The following is a 22893-nucleotide window of genomic DNA, read 5'->3' as shown; positions in this document are numbered from 1 at the left end:
GCTTATCACCATACATTTTGTCTTTTTCTTATTAATTCTCATTCCAAATTCTTCACAGACATCATTTAGATCTGTTAGCATCGATATCATAGTTCGTTCACTCTCTGCCATTATGACCATGTCATCAGCAAATCTAATACATTCTATTCTCCTACCACCAACTTTAACTCCTCTTTTTTCCATTCATGCATTTCTGGATAATCTCTTCCAAATACATGTTAAAAAGCATGGGGGAGAGACAGCAGCCCTGTCTTACTCCCCTTCTAATTGTAGTTTCCTCTGTCATCTCATTCCCTATCTGAATAAATAAATAAATAAATAAATAAATAAATAAATAAATAAATAAATAAATAAATAAATAAATAAATAAATAAATAACAACGATGAAAACATATCTCCATATCGCGAATATTTGAGACATCTGCGAGAGTTAATTGTTAAATAAATTAATGTTAAAGGAAAACGACAAAAGTTCAGCAGTGATGTGCCAAGTGTGGTCCATGAAGGAGTACCTTGATTAACATGTTCTAATTCTGTACTGCACTAGTTCTTCTGTATTCTGTAGGGCCTAATACTGTATTGTATAATATCTTTTATACTAAATAACATATGTATTTCTTAAATTTAAAATACTGTACTGTACTGTACTCTTTGCTGAACAAGGTGTTTAATGTATCACTTGGCTCATTTCATAAGTTATTTTATTTTACCCGGATTTTCATTAATTCGGACAACCTACAGCCTCATTTATTCCTGATTAATGAGGTTCTACTATTGCGTTAGAATGCTCAATTCATGTCTGCTCTAGATGAAAATGTTCAGAAGTTCTTTCTCACACAAAGCATTTAAGTATAACTTATTCGTGAACATTTGGAAGGTTTGTAACAGGTAAGAGGTTCTTTGCACGCAAGGCCTAACAACATTTGTTTCCTCTGTTTGCAGTGTCCGCCGTGCAAAGCGTTCACTCCTCAACTCGTCCATACGTACACCAAGGTGAGGGAGAGAGGTCACCGGTTCGAGGTCATCTTTGTCAGTTCTGACAGGTAAGACATTCACTGAATGGCATACTAGTGTTTTGTTTTCCCTAGTGGGAGATACTCGTGTTTTCTGATGGAGAGAATGTATGTGTTTTAATAGCCTTACTTCTGCAGGGAGTTTACTGAAGAATTACATCCATTTCGAAGCAAGCCTTCAATAGAAGATATTACGAGGGTTGTAAATAAACTCGTGGCAACGTAGTCCAGACACTGGCAGGAGATCGGGCATGCGCAAATAGGATATGGGAGTGGTCAGGTGGCGCTGTTGTCGATGTGTTGTGTGCATTTGACGGGCATCCCTTTGAGAGTGTTGTTCCTGTGTGGCGTTGAAGTGAAGAGTGCCGATTTCACCACTATAAAGCATGTTTTTAAAAGGTGGTCCGCGTTTGAGGATTAAAATCGAGGTTGTCCATGGCAAAATTGCATCAGAATGTTATCAAGGATTGATGATGATGCTTGTTGTTTAAAGGGGCCTAACATCTAGGTCATCGGCCCCTAATGGTACGGAATGAGACGAAATGGAATGACAAATTGAAAGTCCAAAATCCTCCACTGTTTTTAAAAGGTGGCCCGCGTTTGAGGATTAAAATCGAGGTTGTCCATGGGAAAATTGCATCAGAATGTTATCAAGGATTGATGATGATGCTTGTTGTTTAAAGGGGCCTAACATCTAGGTCATCGGCCCCTAATGGTCCGAAATGAGACGAAATGGAATGACAAATTAAAAGTCCAAAATCCTCCACTGACCAGAATTCATAACGTGAGGACGAAAAATGAATGAATGCATGGATATGAATTTAAAACAATCAGTGGATCCGACCCGCAATGCCCCACATTCCCAGAAACTACCGTGAAACAAGAGTATTACTGACCAAGGGACAGCGTCTGTAGCATAATACTGAATCGATGATGCTTGCAGTCTAAAGGGGTCCAAAATCCAAGTCATCGGCCCCTCATAATGATACTTATCGCTAGAAAAGCAGAACCATGGTATTTGTCATGTTGCGGGACTAATCAAAAGTAGCGTAGACTCGCGGTATTCCACACATTACGGTACTATTCACAGGTAATGAAATTCACAGATGGAATACAGACCTATGGTGTTTCGCGCATTGCGGCGCCATTTACAGGCAACACAAACCTATGGTGTTCATCACATAGTGTACTAACCACAGGGACCTGCACTATCCCGTGGTGTTCCTCATATAGGGGTACTAATCATAGGCAAGCCAAAACCATGGTGTCACTCCTAAAGTGGTACTAATCACAGGTACTGTAGAAGCCGGCAACGCACCCTGTCGCTACTAGTCACAAACCTATTGTGTACCTAACATAGTGGTACTATGCGGAAGTAAAAGCGACCCATGGTGTTCCCCGCGTGGTGGTACTAATCACAAGTAGTTTCATGATTCTAATACAATCATCCCTTGGTCGCCCCTTTCAGTCGCCTCTTACGACAGGCAGGGGATACGTGGGTGTATTCTTCGACTGTGTCCCCCCACACAGGGGTTTATCAAGGATTACGTGAAGCCCGTGGCGAGAATGCATTTCAGGACTAACACAAGTAATTAAACTTTGTCAGTATCATGTGTTCGCAGACGACTTACAAATATATCGTCGTTGCCGGGACAAAACCTCCTACGTGATAATATTTTTGGAGATATACTGACCCGCAGCACATACATCATCAACATCAAGAGCGAGAATGCCTTGACAATATTCACACAATATTGCACCTTAGATGACAGAACCTTACCGGCCAAAGTTCTAAGCTAAAATATTTCACATAGAAGGTTTTGTCCCGGCAGTGACGATATACACACGCACATCCTCGTGACTCACCGACTGCAATAAATAATATAAATGACGACCTAGAAAGTATATGTAAGTGGACCGATGACCATGCACTAAAAATCGCAGTGTATTAATTTAGCTGCCCAAAAAATCTACGCACACCTGACATACATTCATATCCACTCAGTAACATTAAGAGGCACTCAGTTTCAATTCAAAGACTCCGTAGGGATGATAGCGGATATAAACCTTCGTTGGAACGATCATATAATATGCATATGTCAGCGAGTGTTTTATTCCTTACATTCCCTTCCGAAACTCAGATATTTACTCCCCCAAAATGTAACAAAACTGCTTATCCAAAGTATAGTAACGCCAATATTCGACTACTGTGACGTAGTATACAGTAACCTGAACGCCTCACTTTCCATCAAGCTCTAAAAGACACGTAACGCATGTGTTCGATTTATTTCAGATATACCAAGGTTTAACCATATTTCTTCCGCATTTGATAGACTTTCATGGCTCCGCTTAAGAGAGCGACGAAATTACACTCTGTTTCTCTGTTACATCGTATACTGAGCGTCTGGCTCCATGGCTAAATGGTTAGCGTGCTGTCCTTTGGTTACATGGGTCCCAGGGTCGGGAATTTTAACCGTAATTGGTTAATTCCACTGGCACGAGTCTTCATCAGCATTTCATCCTCATCAGGACGCGCAGGTCGCCTACGGGTGTCAATTCAAAAGACCTGCACGTGGCGAGCCGAACTTGTCCTCTGACACTCCCAGCACTAAAAGCCGTAAGTTATTTCACCGTATACTGAACCTTGAAACTCCTGAATACCTTGCCACACAATTCCATTACCTAGGATCATCTTCCTACCAGATCATCGTCCATCTCAGCACTAAGCATTCCCATTCACCGCTTAATTGGCTACAGTAGATCATTTGTACTCACCGCCAGTCGAATTTGGAATTCCCTACCTGCTGAAATTAGGAGCAGGTCAAACCACCTCCGCTTTAAGAAACTGTTAAACCTGGTTAATAAATGATAACTATTCATAACATACGTACGATTAGATCATAGCTAATTATTAGGTTAATTAAACATTTAATTTATACCTTAATATATTAAATTGTAGATTATTTAGTGTACATTCAACTCTTCATGTAGGTGGATCTATAGTCGGACAGAATAGCAGGCTTCATAGCATGAGTCCCGCCATGTAAGACAAGACAAGACAAGACAAGACAAGACAAGACAAGACAAGACAAGACAAGACAAGATAAATAGCGGTTGCACGATGGGTTAGGGCGATTCTTGCGGGTCGGAATGGGACTGTGGGTTTCCACCGGGCAGGTTCGGCAGTCCGTTCCTCAAGATCAAATAAACATCGTGGGTGGTCTCGTTTCTGTAGACCATCGATGGACTGTCCTGACAAGTCATCTGTACTCCGTCGCTGTCATCAACAGAGAACGCCATACCAACGATTCCCAACGACCTCCCGACATTTGGCATAAGGAAATAGACTTTATGCTCGACGATGCCGAAATATAAATAATATATGCCAGAAATTTTTTTTTTCTATTTGCTTTACGTCGCACCGACACAGATATGTGTTATGGCAACGATGGGATAGAAAAGGCCCAGGAGTTGGAAGGAAGCGGCCGTGGCCTTAATTATGGTACAGCCCCAGCATTTTCCTGGTGTAAAAATGGGAAACCACAGAAAACCATCTTCAGGGCTGCCGATAGTGGGATTCGAACCTACTACCTCCCGGATGCAAGCTCACAGCCGCGCGCCTCTACGCGCACGGCCAACTCGCCCGGTACGAGAGGAATAGGCAGTTATGTTTATGTTTCGTGGATCTAGAGAAAGCATATGACAGGGTACCGAGGGAAAAGATGTTCGCCATACTGAGGGACTATGGAATTAAAGGGAGATTATTAAAATCAATCAAAGGCATTTATGTTGACAATTGGGCTTCAGTGAAATTTGATGGTAGAATGAGTACTTGGTTCAGGGTACTTACAGGGATTAGACAAGGCTGTAATATTTCACCTTTGCTGTTCGTAGTTTACATGGATCATCTGCTGAAAGGTATAAAATGGTAGGGAGGGATTCAGTTAGGTGGAAATGTAGTAAGCAGTCTGGCCTATGCTGACGACTTGGTCTTAATGGCAGATTGTGCCGAAAGCATGCAGTCTATATCTTGGAACTTGAAAATAGGTGCAATGAGTATGGTATGAAAATTAGCCTCTCGAAGACTAAATTGATGTCAGTAGGTAAGAAATTCAACAGAACTGAATGTCAGATTGGTGATACAAAGCTGGAACAGATAGATAATTTCAAGTATTTAGGTTGTGTGTTCTCCCAGGATGGTAATATAGTCAGTGAGATTGAATCAAGGTGTAGTAAAGCTAATGCAGTGACCTCGCAGTTGCGATCAACAGTATTCTGCAAGAAGGAAGTCAGCTCCCAGACAAAACTATCTTTACATCGGTCTGTTTTCAGACCAACTTTGCTTTACGGGAGCGAATGCTGGGTGGACTCAGGGTATCTTATTCATAAGTTAGAAGTAACAGAATTGAAAGTAGCAAGAATTATTGCTGGTACAAGCAGGTGGGAACAATGACAGGAGGGTACTTGGAATGATGAGATAAAGGCTAATTTAGGAATGATTTCAATGGATGGAGCTGTACGCATAAACCGGCTTTGGTGGTGGGGCTATATGAGGCGAATGGAGTAGGATAGGTTACCTAGGAGAATAATGGACTCTGTTATGGAGGGTAAGAGAAGTAGAGGGAGACAAAGATGAGGATGGTTAGACTCAGTTTCTAACGATTTAAAGATAAGAGGTATAGAACTAAATGAGGCCACAGCACTAGTTGCAAATTGAGGATTGTGGCGACGTTTAGTAAAGTCATAGAGGCTTGCAGACTGAACGCTGAAAGGCATAACAGTCTATAATGATAATGTATGTATGTATGTATGTATGTATGTATGTATGTATGTATGTATAAAGCTAGGTTATGATAACCTTCTATCAAAGCTTTGAAAACATATGACATTGTCAAGGTCTCTGATCCACTCACGGAAAAGCAATAACCCAGCACATGCGCTCTGCGCTCTGTTCAGTAAACTCAACTATCATGTGACATCTCGACAGAAATTTATGAATATTTAAAATAATAGAGTAATAATTATCGTCGAGCATAAACAGCCGTATGCAGCTCGCCTATAATGGTCATTAAGACACTTGTATGGAAATTATAAAGCTCGTGTCTTAATTATTGTCATTATAGGCTTGTTGCTTAATGTACTAATTGTGGGCGACTACATTTAAGGAATGTAATGCAATTGTACGTGTTAGTTCATTAAATATGCGTTCCATCAATATTGCCACTACTTTATACACAGCCCTCGTAGATAATATAAATTTCACTCAAAGTCTCGAGGTTTACTTATTTTAAATACAGTGTAAAAAATTGAGCTGTTCAAAATAATGTGCTGGCGTACCAGTTTAAGGAGAGAAAATTGTATCTATGGGGTAGGCTGCCGACAGTGGGGTTCGAATCCACTACCTCCAAGAGGCAAGCTCAGAGCTTCCCGGAAGTTTTCCATGGTTTCCCTAAATAAGGCAACATCCGCTTCCTCTCAGTCCTAGCCATTTCCTGTCCCATCATCGCAATAAGACCTATCTGTGTCGGTGTGACGTAATTGTAATTTGTCCGACACCTTGATTGAATAATCAGCGTAGTGATACTCGGTTCAGAGGACCCCGTGTTAAATTCCCGGTCGTATCGGGGATTTAAACTTCATCTTAATACACAAGTCTCCATCTACATACAATACGTCACACTACCAACCACCACAGTAGTGAGTACGTCCCTCTACGTGGGATTAGCGTCAGGAAGTGCATCTGACCGTAAAACTGGGGTTAATCCACATTAGTGTCGATCCCAGATAATTGAGAAGAACAAGAAGAAGGATAAGAAAACGTTAAAGCACAAATCATAACACCAAGATTTTGATGATGATGATGATGATGATGATGATGATGATTATGATGAAGTCCAAAATAAATCCACTGACTAGAATTTAAAACGTGATGATGAAGAATGAAAGGAGAAATAGGAATTTAAAATAATCAGCGGAGCCAACTCAGAATACTGAAAGTTAAAAATAATTCTAAAATCGATCCACTGGCTAGAATTCAAAAATATGACGATGAACAATGGTTCAATCAGTGGATCGGACCCGCAATGGCCCACCTTCCCAGGAACTATATTTAAAAAATTGGTGTTACTAATCAAGGGACTGCTTACAAAGCACAATTCTGAATCGGTGGTTCTTATTGTCCAAAGGGGTCTAAACTCCAGGTCAACGACCCCTCATAATGGCACTTCTCGCTAGTAAAATAGAACCACCGTGTTTCTCAAGTTGCGGTACTAATCAAGAGTAGCTTAGACTCACGGTGTTCCAAACGTTATGGCACTACTCACAAGTATTGTACGTCGCGCACGCAACGCAGACCTATGATGTTTCTCACACAATGGCGCCACTCGTAGGCAACGCAGACCCATGGGTGTTCCTCACATAGGTGTACTAATTATAGGGACTCTTACTATCCCGTGGTGTTCATCGCATAGTGCGTACTAATTACAGGCAACGGAGACCCACAGTGCTGATGTGAGCTTGCATCCGGGAGATCCCACTGTCGGCAGTCCTGAAGATAGTTTTCCGTGGTTTCCCATTTTCACACCAGGCTGTACCTTATTAAGGCTACGGCCGCTTCCTTCCAACTCCTAGGCCTTTCCTATCCCATCGTCGCCATAAGATCTATCTGTGTCGGTGCGACGTAAAGCCCGTAGCATACAGTGCTACAAATCATAGGCAACTCCCAGACCTGTGGTGTTCCGCATATAGTGCTACTAATCACGTGTACTGTCCGACTCGTTGGCTGAATGGTCAGCGTACTGGCCTTCGATTCCCGTTGGGGTCGGGGATTTTAAACTTCATTGGTAATTCCAATAGCCCGGGGTCTGGGTGTTTGTGCTGTCCCCAACATTCCTGCAACTGACACACCACACATTACACTATCCTCCACCACATTAACACGCAGTTACCTACATATGGCAGATGCCGCCCACCCTCAACGGAGGGTCTGCCTTACAAGGGCTGCACTCGGCTAAAAATAGCCACACGAAATTATTATTATTATTATTATTATTATTATTATTATTATTATTATCATCATCATCATCATCATCATCATCACGTGTACTGTAAACCCATAGTGACCCACACACTATTTCTACTAATCACAAACCTATTGTGTACCTAACATAGTGGTACTACTCGCAATTAAAGGCAACCTATGGTTTTCCCCGCGTGATGGTACTGATAACAAGTAGTTTCATGGTTCTAATTGAATATCCCTTGGTCGCCTCTTACGACAGGCAGGAGATACCGAAGGTGTATTATTCATCTGCGTCCCCCATCCACAGGGGGTAGCAGCAAGAGTTTTGGCGACATCGGGATACAGACTGTTAAGGTCCGGAAAAAAAAAAGGAAATAGCGTATGGCTTTTAATGCCGGGAGTATCCGAAGACAAGTCCGGCTCGCCAGATGCAGGTCTTTAGATTTGACACCCATAGGTTAAAATTCTCGACCCTGCCGGGAATCGAACCCGCGACCCCTGTGACCAAAGGGCAGTACGCTAACCGTTTAGCCATAGAGCCGGGCAAGGTCCGGGAAGATAGCGGCCATGGCCTCAATTAGTATAGATGCTGCTTCTAATGACGAGCAAAATCACGAATATCTTGAGGCTGGTTTATCTCGAATTCACCCTGTGTCAAAGACAAGCTTAGAGCTACACAACACGTACAGTTTCGAAAAAAATCTTTCTGTTTAAGTTTAAGTTCTTCTGCTCCTAAGGGAGTCTCAAAGTGGTAAACAACTTATCTGGCGTTTCACTTTAGATAATATCTATAACAGAACCTTGCTGCAGTTCATGCCGTAGCGTGGGAAATGGCGGTCATCGCACATAATCTAAGTTAACAACCGTAAAATGTATGCTGTTGGTGTTATCTACCATCTGAACAAATTAGAAGTTAATAGCCGTTTTAATCTGGTAATTAGTGAAGTCTTGCATTAATTACAGTGATAAATGGAAGAGAACAAATACATTAAAACGTGGTTTCCTAAGTTATAATTCCGTTCCACGGACTTGAGAAGGAAAGTAATGAGATTTGTAGACCGGAGAAGTTCGGATCAGGGCGCCGAACAGCCGCGTACGGTGCTTATATTTATATACTAATATTATAAAGAGGAAAACTTTGTATGTTTGTTTGTAACGGATAAACTCAAAAACTACTGAACCGATTTTTAAAATTACTTCACCTATAGAAAGCTACGTTTCCAGTGAGTAACATGGGCTGTATTTTATTTTCAAAACAATTCGAGGGGGCGGGGGTCGACGGGGGAAGGTATAAAAATATAAATATAATAGGCTAATAAAGGCGAAATCGAATTTGTCGTAAAAGGACGAGACAAAGCTCATTTCAAGCCCCTTGGCGCAAAGAACAAAACTCGGTAAGCCCCTTGGGTCCGAAAACCATGTTTTAAGGCGCTAAAACCAACCGTTACGGAGATATTGGCACCACACTACCCCTGCTCTAGGAATCGGATAAAGAAATGAACTTCCGTAACCATGACAACGTCAGCTCCAGTATTCCTACAGCAGCGAGATTGTCTACAATATATCACAAAAACCTAACATGTTACCGACATGGAAATTGGTATTTGGAATCTCCTTTAAAAATAAATGAACACGCTTTTTTTGGAAAATCCAATTAAGGGGTGAAATAATAAAAAGGCGGGTGAATTTTTAAAGTGAATATCATCTTCTTCTACCGCTTTTCTACACCTGTGGGGTCACGGGTGCGAACCGTGTCGCACATGTGGATTTGGCCCTGTTTAACGGATGGATGCCCTTCCTGACCCAACCCCGTATGTGGGGATGTAATTACTATTGCATGTTTATGTTATGGTTGTTAATGTGGTGTATTGAGTGAATATGAAGAGGAGAGTGTTGGGACAAACACAAACAACCTGTCCCCGAGCCAGATGAATTAATCACATGGGATTAAAATCCCCGACCCAGCCCGGAATCGAACCCGGAACCCTGTGAACCGAAGGCCTCAACGCTGACCACTCAGCAAAAGAGTGGGGCAGTTTGTACAATGAGTATATCTACAGTATATCTCAAACTGAACATGTTACAGACGAGAAAATTGGCATTCGTAAGCCTCCAAAAAAATAAACACGTACTTTTTGTTTTCGTAAAATCAACTTAAGCTGGAGATCGAAAAATGAGTGAAGGAGTGAAGGACGTGGAAATCGGTGTTTGGAACCGCCTTTAAAATAAAGAAACTTACATTTTTCGACTTAAAAGAGGACTGTTCCTAACATGTAGAGTTCCATGTCGCATGTTATAGATTTAGCTCTGCCAGTAGTCTGGTCATCTTAGCCCCAAAAGCCAATGCCACAAACGTGGTTTACAAAGACGTTCTGGGGCAAATGAAATGCACATTTTCGGTGAGATTTTATACTTTAGGGATTTTCAGCTAATGTCTAATTGTTAGTGCAATACCGAGAAACAATTAATTTTTATCAACTTAACAACTCCTCGCGAGCGAAGCCGTGGGTAACAGCTAGTCAGTAAATACAGCTCCAGAAAATATATTCTACAACTTCTTCCATCAACCACATCTGTGTGTTCATATAATAGACTAATGCGAGGAAAACCATGGGTCTACGTTACATAGGAGCAGTACCATTGTGCGAGTAACACTATGGGTGTGGGCGTTGTTTGTTACAATGGCCATAGTGTGTATTCCACCGGTCGGTTCCACCGTATACAGAATGGGTCTGCATTACCTGTGATTAGTACCACTTTATGAGAAACACCATGGGTCTACGTTATCTATGACTAGTGCCACTACGTGATAAACATTAGGGGTTTGGCTGGCGCCCGTGATTAGTAAAACCATGGGTCTGCGTTGCTTGAGAGTAGTAGTACCATTATGAGAGCAACACCAGCAGTCTACGTTACCTGTGATTGGTATCACCACGCGAGATACAGCAGCAGTCTACATTACCTGTGATTAGTATCACCACGCGAGATACAGCAGCAGTCTACATTACCTGTGATTAGTACCACCACGCGAGATACAGCAGCAGTCTACATTACCTGTGATTAGTATCACCACGCGAGATACAGTAGCAGTCTACATTACCTGTGATTAGTATCACCACGCGAGATACAGCAGCAGTCTACGTTACCTGTGATTAGTATCACCACGCGAGATACAGCAGCAGTCTACATTACCTGTGATTAGTATCACCACGCGAGATACAGCAGCAGTCTACATTACCTGTTATTAGTATCACCACGCGAGATACAGTAGCAGTCTACATTACCTGTGATTAGTATCACCACGCGAGATACAGCAGCAGTCTACATTACCTGTGATTAGTACCACCACGCGAGATACAGTAGCAGTCTACATTACCTGTGATTAGTATCACCACGCGAGATACAGCAGCAGTCTACATTACCTGTGATTAGTACCACCACGCGAGATACAGCAGCAGTCTACATTACCTGTGATTAGTATCACCACGCGAGATACAGCAGCAGTCTACATTACCTGTGATTAGTATCACCACGCGAGATACAGCAGCAGTCTACATTACCTGTGATTAGTATCACCACGCGAGATACAGCAGCAGTCTACGTTACCTGTGATTAGTATCACCACGCGAGAAACACCAGGAGTCTACATTACCTGTGATTAGTATCACCACGCGAGATACAGCAGCAGTCTACATTACCTGTGATTAGTATCACCACCCGAGATACAGCAGCAGTCTACATTACCTGTGATTAGTACCACCACGCGAGATACAGCAGCAGTCTACGTTACCTGTGATTAGTATCACCACGCGAGAAACACCAGGAGTCTACGTACCGAGCTCGATAGCTGCAGTCGCTTAAGTGCGGCCAGTATCCAGTATTCGGGAGATAGTAGGTTCGAACCCCCCTGCCGGCAGCCCTGAAAATGGTTTTCCGTGGTTTCCCATTTTCACACCAGGCAAATGCTGGGGCTGTGCCTTAATTAAGGCCATGACCGCTTCCTTCCCATTCCTGGGCCTTGCCTGTCCTATCGTCGCCATAAGACCTATCTGTGTCGGTGCGACGTAAAACAACTAGCAAAAAAAAAAAAAAAGTCTACGTTGCCTGCGATTAGTACCATTATGGGGGCCGGTGACCTGGCGTTGGGACCCCTTTAGATAATGAATATCATCCTAGTTTTTTAATATTTTTTTTAGAATTTTTTAATATTTTGACTGATATTTTCTTAATTTCTTTATTCTTTCCTTGTTTTCGTTTCATTTTTGCTTAAGGACGACACACACACCCGGTCCCCGAGCCTGCGGAAATAACCAATTAAGGTTAAAATCCCCGACCCGGCCGGGAATCGAACCCGGGGCTCCTTGAACCAAACGCCAGCACCCAGTAATGAAGGCACTGTGAATTTGATCGACTGATTGTTTTGTATCACGATCATTTTTTAATCATCATTCGTTTTACATTCTAGTCCGTGCTTACATTTTGAAGTTTTAATTTTCGTTTCGTTCACCTCGTACCATTAGGGGCAGATGACCTAGCTGTTTAGGCCCCTTTAAACAACAGACATCATCATCAACAATGATTGTGTAATCCTTCACTCACAACATTGTAAATGGAATGAAATACTGAACGAAGGAAACAATACGTCCAATGGTTTGATTACAGTAGATGTGCAATATAACCCCTCCCCTCTTCCTACTGCGGTGCACATTTCACGACGACTTTTGACGGTGACTTTTGAACTCTGTTCAGGATGTGTGGTGTGTCGCGCTTTACCTCTGTCTCCCACTTCCCCGCGCTTTCCCTCCCTTCTCTGACGCACAGCAACAGGCAGCGGCTGGCTCTCAGGCAAAGCAAATACGGCAAGTGTAATAAAAGCTTTCCAGTCTGTCAGACACACAACAATTTCAAGTGCAAATTAAAACACTATAAGCATGCCTGTAAAAATCACACATTATATACAATGAATAACACGTTTCATTCTACAATAACATCCTCAGATTCTATCAAATCACATAAATTGTGTGCATTTACGTAGTGTATTGTCAATGATATGGAGTTATGTGATAATACAGGGTCCTTATTTATGCTTGGCAGGGACTTTCTCGCTCGACCATGGCCGCCAATGACGGTTCAGTTACCGGCTACCGCGCGAGCGTATGTACGATAGAATACGGTGCTCAAAATCATTATCATGCATTATCATGCATTTATCATTCGTTTTAGTCACCATTTTTACAGTTTATGCTGAAAATGTTCCCCATGCGCTGCCAAACATAATCGGCAGCTCCTAAAGAAGTTTTCGGTTACACGTGAAGTTCTTCAGCACTGATGGATGCAATTGCAGCTCTTATATTGTCTTTAAGTTCATCTAGTGTGTGAGGGTTGTTCCCATAAACTACATTTTTTTTTTGCTACTTGCTTTACGTCGCACCGACACAGGTAGGTCTTGTGGCGACGATGGGACAGGGAAGGGCTAGGAGTGGGAAGGAAGCGGCCGTGACCTTAATTAAGGTACAGCCCCGGCATTTGCCTGGTGTGAAAATGGGAAACCACGGAAAACCATTTTCAGAGCTGCCGACAGTGGGGTTCGAACCTACTATCTCCCGAATACTGGATACTGGCCGCACTTAAGGGACTGCAGCTATCGAGCTCGGTACATTTTTTTTTTAACATTCCCCACAAATAAAAATCGCATGCCGTTAAATCTGGGCTACGAAGGGGCCACAGATTTTTACTTATCATCCTCGTGCCAAACACGCTTCAGTAAGGAGATAACGACCCTTTACGTCTATTTTATTGTTTACTGAACCTTGAGGTTTGAAATTCTTAACCAGTTGTTTTCTTTTCTTTTCTTTTTTTTCTTTTTTTTTTTTTTTTTGCTAGGGGCTTTACGTCGCACCGACACAGATAGGTCTTATGGCGACGATGGGATAGGAAAGGCCTAGGAGTTGGAAGGAAGCGGCCGTGGCCTTAATTAAGGTACATCCCCAGCATTTGCCTGGTGTGAAAATGGGAAACCACGGAAAACCATTTTCAGGGCTGCCGATAGTGGGATTCGAACCTACTATCTCCCGGATGCAAGCTCACAGCCGCGCGCCTCTACGCGCACGGCCAACTCGCCCGGTAACCAGTTGTTTTAGTGTCCGATTGATAGGAATGGGTCTCCCTGGAAATTCAGCTCGAAACTTTTGTCTTATCCTAGCGCACGATTTTCTGCAGATATTGTGTAGATATACACGTTCACGTAACGAATATTTCACATACATTACAGCACTATACACAATCACAATAAAACACTATACAATACGACATACAGTACGCAGTAGCTTCATTGAACACCCTACTATCTCGGAGCTCAGCTCTCAGCTACTGCTGAAGTGCCGGAAACCGCGCGCGCCAGCGGCCGGTAGCAGCCTGTCATCGGCGGGCAAGGTCGAGCGATAAAGTCCCTGCCAAGCATAAATAAAGACCCTATATGAACCATATGTGAGTAAATAAATTATTGCATGGGAAACGACCAAAACCGTGTAATGAAACATTTTTTTACTTACCTACACTGCCGATGAAACGTCTGTTGTCACCTTTCATTGTAACAGATCTGTGAACCTGGGAGAGGAGCGGTTTTGAACTTAGCTAACGGTTCCTCGGTGATGGACAGAGGAGGGTAGGGGCGCGTGTGAAGATGTGGAACTTTCCTATTAGTTGGAGGAGAGCAGGTTGATACCTTCATCCTAAAGCTAGCAACTGTAACCTGGAGAGAAATGGGGGGTGTGGGGGGGTATTAGGGGCGGAGCGTTGTGAAACTTTCTTCAACTATCTTCTTCTAGTAGTAACGTATTATAAATAAATGCAAGTTTATGATGTGGGTTTTAATAAATTAGTTGTTGAAATAGTCGCCTCTGTGGTGTAGTGGTTAGCGTGATTAGCTGCCACCCCCGGAGGTCCGGGTTCGATTCCCGGCTCTGCCACGAAATTTGAAAAGTGGTACGAGGGCTGGAACGGGGTCCACTCAGCCTCGGGAGGTCAACTGAGTAGAGGTGGGTTCGATTCCCACCTCAGCCATCCTGGAAGTGGTTTTCCGTGGTTTCCCACTTCTCCTCCAGGCAAATGCCGGGATGGTACCTCACTTAAGGCCACGGCCGCTTCCTTCCCTCTTCCTTCCCTGTCCCATCCAATCTCCCCATCCCTCTACAAGGCCCCTGTTCAGCATAGCAGGTGAGGCCGCCTGGGCGAGGTACTGGTCATTCTCCCCAGTTGTATCCCCCGACCCAAAGTGTGAAGCTCCAGGACATTGCCCTTGAGGCGGTAGAGGTGGGATCCCTCGCTGAGTCCGAGGGAAAAGCCAACCCTGGAGGGTAACCAGATTAAGAAGAAGAAGTTGTTGAAATAGAGTGTACCTATTAGACGTTACTTTTAATGTTAACTCACGTTCTGACTACAAGAAGCATTTATTTTATTATTTTTATGTTTACTATTAATATTATTATTACAATATTTTAGGAGTGTTCCTCTGAGTTTTATTTCGTGATATTTGGTAATCTGCGATGGACAGTGCGTAAGTCAGGTGCACTTACTACATATAAGAATATCCTAACCAAATTCCAAACCTTTAAGTCAGAGATTACCTCCTGTAAGATTCATTAAGTGCTAATGTATAAGTGTAAATGTTGTCCAGATATTAATTAAGGTAAATAGGGGAATTTAAAAAAAGTATGTTCATTCAGATTGTTTTCGTTATCCTTTTTCGCGATGTAAATTTCGATGGCTTCCTTAATATTCAAAGATTTGCTGTTATTATCATCGAAGTGTAAGATTTTTAGATCCGTGTTGAGGTCTGTGAAATAGTGTGAACTGTGCTCTCCGAAGGCTGAATATCGATTACATTTAAAAAGTCGACACTGGAAAATATGGCTTCTTTCTTAACAAAATACGGCAAGTTCGCTAACTTCAATCGCGCGCCCAGAAGTAACAAACCAACCTCATTTTCTCGAATAAAAACTTTTCCTCCGCCAATCTGATTGCACCATCGTTCTTAAAATAACACGAAGAACAGCCCTGATTTTTATGTCGCTATGGCTCTGATACAACCTGTATATACAGGATGGTTGCAAACAACGTGATACTATATATGAGCGTTAGAAAGTTGGTTTTACTGATAAATAACTTTTTTAAAATAATTTTATGTCCCGCGCCCTTGTCATTTCATCAGGTGCTAAAGTTAGCCAATCAGATCGCTTCGCGGGCGAATTTAAACGGGCTTTGCGAGGAGGTGTTGCCAAATTTTCACGTAGCTTGGGAGCACCACTCGAAGAAGGCTTGCCTTGTATGCTTGTCCTAGTCTACTCTACGCATGCCATTTGGCTGCTTAACGCACAATTCCGTAACTGACCGATCCCCTAACAGCTACAGATACCGAGAAATCAGCATCAAAGACAAACACACCGTGGTTTTCAGCCGATGTCTCGCTAGCAGCGACCCTGTCAGCTCCGAGGCCCGTGTTCAAATCCCTCCACTGGCGAAGATTTGTATACGATTGGTCTTCTCAAAACGTTACCATGCGATGCCGCAGCAATAAGAGCCGTGCAGTACCCAATGACAATCTCAGAATTTGGGATGACAGTCTCTCGTCAACTCCACGTGGAGTGAGGCGCGGTGTTGCAGTATCTTGCAGTCTTCTTTTATATTGTGCTAGTTCGCTTGAGAACATGGGTGTTGCTTTTATTAGCTGGGCTACACACAGATAACTGGTAATACCTCGCAATATTATTAATAATAATAATAATAATAATAATAATAATAATATTGTTGTATGCCCCACTAACTACTCTTTCGGTTTTCGGAGACGCCGAAGTGCCCGAATTTTGTCCCGCAGGAGTTCCTTTATTTGCCAATAAATCCACCAACACGAGGCTGACTTATTTGAGCACCTTCAAATACTACCGGACTGACCCAAGATCGAGCCGGCCAAGTTCGGCTCAGAAGGCTAGCGCTCTACCGTCTGAACTACTCAACCAGTCAGAAAACTGGCAACACCGCTTCCCATCCCACTCGCTTCTAGGCAGCTCTTTGTGTTGCCGGTTGTTTAAGCTTAAGAAAATACAACGTGTTGTCAGAAATGTTTTGTAATAGGTAGCTATTATTTTAATGTCAAATCTCTGGGCTCGATAGCTGCAGTCGCGTAAGTGCGGCCAGTATACAGTATTCGGGAGATAGTAGGTTCGAACCCCACTGTCGGCAGCCCTGAAGATGGTTTTCCGTGGTTTCCCATTTTCACACCAGGCAAATACTGGGGCTGTACACGGCCGCTTCTTTCCCATTGTCGCCCTAAGACCTATCTGAGTCGGTGCGAGGTAAAGCTGCATGTAAAAAAATGTCAGATCAGACTGTATTTTTTTATTTTATTCCAGGGTTTTTAAATTGTTATACTCAGTTCATATACGAAGTATATTTAGTTTGATTTTTTTTAATGAGTTATGTAGCTGCTTCCTGTTCCGCTGCGCTGCGCTTCGCTTCGCTTACAGTGGTGGTACGGGGGGAGAGGTTTGGAGGGGGTGCAACCTCTCTTTCCGCTCCACCTGGAACAGAAGTAGATGTTTTATTATGCACCCATGTGTCTAACCTCCCGCATAAAAACGTTGCTAAGCTCACCACAACGAAACAGAATAATTACATTTTCCCTCTCAATCTCATGCGTTTCAAGTTTGAGCTGGAGTCATAATAGTCAACAGTGCCGTGCACTTATTGGTGTCAATACTTTTACCCATTTGGGACAGATAAGTGCTGTTGGATGATTAATGGATAGTAATATGTAGAAAATAGTTTGCTGCCTACTTGTGGTATAAATAAATAAATAAATAAATAAATAAATAAATAAATAAATAAATAAATAAATAAATAAATAAATAAATAAATAAATAAATAAATAAATTTAACTAAGAAGACCCCACTAAGAGCCCTCGAGGTACAAGAAAGAAAGTTCCTGAGACGGATAGTGGGACCAAGAATTTTACCAGATGGAAGCCGATGGTATCAACCAAATCGTGAGCTATATAAACACCAAGAAAATCTCATAGATGCCATCAGAAGAAGGCGACTGGCTTTTTACGGACACCTATCCAGAATGGACTCAAATAGATTATCTCATAGGATCTTCAAGGCTGCTAACAAGGGCAAAGCTACTGGGTTCGTGTGGATGAAGCAAGTGGAGAAGGACCTTTCGGAACTCCACATAAATCAAAACGACATAGCTGATCGGAGTAACTATCATACAACTCTTAAAACTAAATCCTTTGTAACATCCCTCACAGAAGTTACCCACAGACCAAAAGACGAGACCAGGAAATGGTCTGAGGAACGTAAGATTGAATTTAGCCGGAAAATGAAGGACTACTGGGCCATCAGGAAAGCTCGAGGTACCAACAAGAAAACAGCTGCCAAACCAGCCGCTAAGAACACCAATTGTGGCAAACAACGACGATGACTTCAAGAAACAGCTAAAACACAAGCACCGTGGTCCATAGATGGCCCTAACGAATTAAAAAAAAAAATAAATAAATAAATAACAGTAATACGTGATAGAACAGTGAGGACGTGGATATATCTCCTCTGCCACAACATATTTATACAGATAAAGTCGTTTTTATGGCACTTATTTTCAGACCAACCAAACTAAATGGGGAGGCAAGCGAACACCAATTACCAAACCCACTCACGTAAGTCAAAATAAAGCCACCAGAGAACAAGGCCTCTCTAAAGAACCAGAGAAACAAGGAAATGCCATTTGGTCCTTGTTTCAATGACGGTAAAATCCTGACATTCACCTCCCCGCGGTAGAGAGGGAGCAACGACTGCATACAAAAATAATATTTTATATGCAGGCGGCTAACGAATGAAGGGACCGATTATCTCCCGGTATAAGGAGATCCCCTATACCAAGTGCCAACAGTCTCTTTGAGAGTGGATGAGCGGGTATGGGTAAGGGCACTCTATTGTCCTGGGGACAAGAAATTGTTCCCCAAGGCGGAGGAACCGGTTTGGTCAACGGCATTAGGATGTAGAAGGCAACGGGAAACCACTGTATTAAAGATCCTGAGAGATATTCCAATAAATCCACATGGCATGGCTGCAACGTCAAAATCAGAGCTGGCCGTGTGGATCGTCTACCTCCGTTTGGAGACGACGTCTTTAAGAAGAAGAGGAGAACATGATAAAATGTTTAAGATGTGAGAAGGGAAAAGTCGCCCTCAAAAATAGAAAAGATCATATGACATAGAGGATTCTAAACATTCCCATGCTGGAGCAGGTGACCTTTCATAAAGGTGTAAATATCTTTTTGCCCCAAAATTATCGAAAAAGTCGAATAGAAACTTATAATTAAAGATCGAACCACACGATCGAGTAACAAATTCAACAGAGTTAGCGCGAAGCGTTGCTGAGATAATTCCAGAAGGTTGTCCGCGGTAGATACAGGAGTAACAAGGAAAAAGGGGAGAAATAGAATAGACTCGCTATTCGTAACAACAAAATCAATACCAAGATATATTTAACACCTTTCAAAAAAGAACATAATCTTTATATTGAATAAAATTCTTTGTTTGGAATAGACACCTGCAAAACCCACCGTTTCGTTTCCAACATCTAAATTTGAAAGTTTTGTTTCCAACAAAAATACCATAATGCTCCCCGAAAAGGCCGTCCACCTATCTTGACAGAGAAGGAAAAGCGGCTAGTGGTCCTTCGAGTTAAAAAGGATCCAAAATTGAATGCCCAAAACTAAAAGTTCAGGTCGCAAATTAATTAGGAAAGACTGTTCTCTACGCAGGTGGCTTTCATGGACGAACAGCCCGTAGAAAGCCATACATTAACAAAGTGAATATAAAGAAGAGACGTACATTTTAGAAACCAACCAAAATAAGTACCTTGAATTCTGGAAGAGGGTCGTCTTCACAGACGAAAGCAAATTTAATATTTTCAAGTCGGATAGTAGAGTGACGGTTTGGAGACAAAGGAACAGTGAGATGGAAGAATGGAACTTGACTGCTACTGTCAAACACGGTGGAGGCTCCAATCAAGTATGGGGGTTCATGAGCGCGAGTGGTGTTAGGGACATACATACAATTGAAGGTATCTTGGACCACCGTGGATATATTCAGATTCTGGAGGACCATCTTGTCAAAAATTTAGAAGATATGGGCCTGACAGGGTACTACATTTTCACCCAGGACAACGACCCTAAACACATGGCTCTTAATACGAGGTGGACTGCTTTATAACACACCACGTCATGTGCAGACCCCACCTCAGTCACCGGACCTCAATCCAACTGAGCATTTGTGGGATGTTTTGGAACGAAACGTACGAGCACTTTAAGCTGGGTACACTCCTATCTTGGTGGTGGTCAGCAGCGTGTATCAGTGGGAAACGATACATCTTCTTGGCAAACCACTAAGGTGGGTGTGGCACAGGGTGGAGTATTGTCACTACTTCTGTTCTCATTGTACATGAACGACTTATCTGAGACGCTGACCAATTGTAAATATCACCTGTATGCAGATGATATTCAATTGTATATTCACACAAAACCTAATGACTTAAACAATTCGATCACTAAGTTGAACGAGACGAAGCAAATGTTAATGACTGGACTAGCAGACATGGCCTGAAAGTGAAACCATCAAAATCACAGGCCATCATAATTGGCACGTATAAATCTCATGCTAAAATACAAAACACGTATATACCCAGTGTTATGCTCAGTGGAATACCAGTAACATTTAGCGATCATGTAAAGAACCTTGGAATAGTATTCGATAAATATTTGAGTTGGTCGGAACATGTCACAAAAATTTGTCAAAGAGTATTATGTTCATTACTTTCTGCAAAAAGAATGAGGGACTTCCTTCCAAGAAGCACAAGAAAATTATTAGTTCAGAGTCTAATATTTCCAATATTTGACTACGGAGATGTAGTTTATAATAGTATGAGCAAAACACTTTCATGTCGACTACAGCGAGCCTGCAATGCTTGTGCTCGATTCGTATTAATTATTACAATTCAAACTCATATTAGCCCTTTCCTCTCTCAGCTGTCATGGCTAAGATTGACTGAACGACGTAAATACCACACTGTTTCCCTTCTCCACAGTATTCTGCAAACTAGCAAACCAGGCTATCTTAGAACAGACTTCAAATACCTCTCCCCTTCCGATAGAGCTCCATCAAGGTCATCCACACGTTCCCTCCTGTCTATTCCCATTCATCACAGTAACTCGTACAACAACTCATTCTTACCTGCTACCATACGTTCCTGGAACTCAATCCCAGCTGAAATTAGAGGCATAGGCAATCCGAGGCTATTTAAAAGGAAATGTTTAATGTGGTACTCAAATCTGTAAAAAGTAGATCTCACTAACGTGAAAAAGTAATATTTAGTTCTTAATTATCAATAAGGATACAAAATTACAGAGGTTAAGTAAATTAATTTTAGTGATTTTTAGAAATATGTGTAAAAAATGATTTTATATACATTATTCTATAAATTGTATAAAGGTGTTATATACTATGGTTTGGCACAATAGCAGGCTTCATAGCCTGATCCCCGCCATATAAGAAAGGCAATAAACTAAACTAAACTAAACTAAACTAAACTAAAATTACCTATTTCCAACAAGAATGAGTTGCAGGCAGCATTGTTGGACGAGTGGAAGAATATCACAAGAACCAGGACTGAAACGTTGGTGAAGTCCATGCCCCGACGACTGGTAGAGGTTATTAAAGAAATGGGTGGCCCAACGAAGTTCTGAACTCCAAAAGTAACGTTGAAATAGCCAGATGAAGGCACGGACGAATAATTCTTTGGAGACCACTTTTCGAACTGTTTTGTTGTATTTGTCTATTTTGTCAGTTCAGCAGGGACAAATGTTCAGTGTTTTGTTTTTCCTTGTGGCTACTATGTTTTATACATATAAGCAATGTATAGTTCATTGTCTGAATTTACAGTTTTACTTCAATAAATCATCTTGCATTGTGTTCTGTCAGAGTGACGAATATTTTCTGGAGCCACCATACCTTCACAATAACACTTAAGTTCGAACTCCATTGTGGGAAGCCCTGAAGATGGTTTTCCGTGGTTTCCCATTTTCACACCAGGCTGCATCTTAATTAAGTCCATGACCGCTTCCATCCCACACCTAGCCCTTCGTCGCCATAAGACTTCTCTATGTCCGTGCGACGTAAAACAAATTTTTAAAAAACTTGTAAGTTATGAATTAGTCAAAGTTACACTGCTGTAGTGTAGTGAAGGTATTATTATTATTATTATTATTATTATTATTATTATTATTATTATTATTGGGGCGCAATAACACGGGCTATAAGTTATCTAAACCCATTCGACCGGCAGCATCTATAAGTTAACTATGGAGCAAGTTCGTCAACTGACTATTATCGTATATGGAAAGGTTGTAACGTCTGTCTTACACAATACGGTCATCGGCTTCAGAACTCAGCTCATTATAGTGTGTAATACGATTACGACGCTGGAGCAGAAAATTGGACGGAACTTCTTCCACCCATCATTCCCCAACCATTATCACGCAGCTCTGAACATAATATCGCAGCCTTCCCATCCCTCATGGTAATTTAAACTTCACCCAGTACTTTAACAAGTTAACGGACTTTCCACAATACAATATGTGACCGATAATAATAATAATAATAATAATAATAATAATAATAATAATAATAATAATAATAATAATAATTTTGGAAATTAAGAAGTAACAATGAAATTTACCAGAACATAGAAAACATATCAGAAAAAATAAGAAAAAGGAGATTGCTATTTCTTGGACACATTTAC

General features: G+C 41.8%; 1 protein-coding gene across 1 annotated transcript in view; it reads left to right on the top strand.

The window, feature by feature from the left end:
- The window catches only part of LOC136886053 (nucleoredoxin), a 490502-nt gene that overhangs the window by 336665 nt on the left and 130944 nt on the right, over nucleotides 1–22893 (top strand). Inside the window, exon 3 of the mRNA XM_067158780.2 lies at nucleotides 943–1043. Within this exon, the coding sequence (XP_067014881.2) occupies nucleotides 943–1043 (101 nt within the window). The remainder of the gene's footprint in view (nucleotides 1–942; nucleotides 1044–22893) is intronic.

Source organism: Anabrus simplex, chromosome X, assembly GCF_040414725.1.
Source record: "Anabrus simplex isolate iqAnaSimp1 chromosome X, ASM4041472v1, whole genome shotgun sequence".
Classification (NCBI taxonomy): domain Eukaryota; kingdom Metazoa; phylum Arthropoda; class Insecta; order Orthoptera; family Tettigoniidae; genus Anabrus; species Anabrus simplex.
Note: the sequence above shows the minus strand (reverse complement) of the source record. Positions and strands in the feature narration are given on the sequence as shown.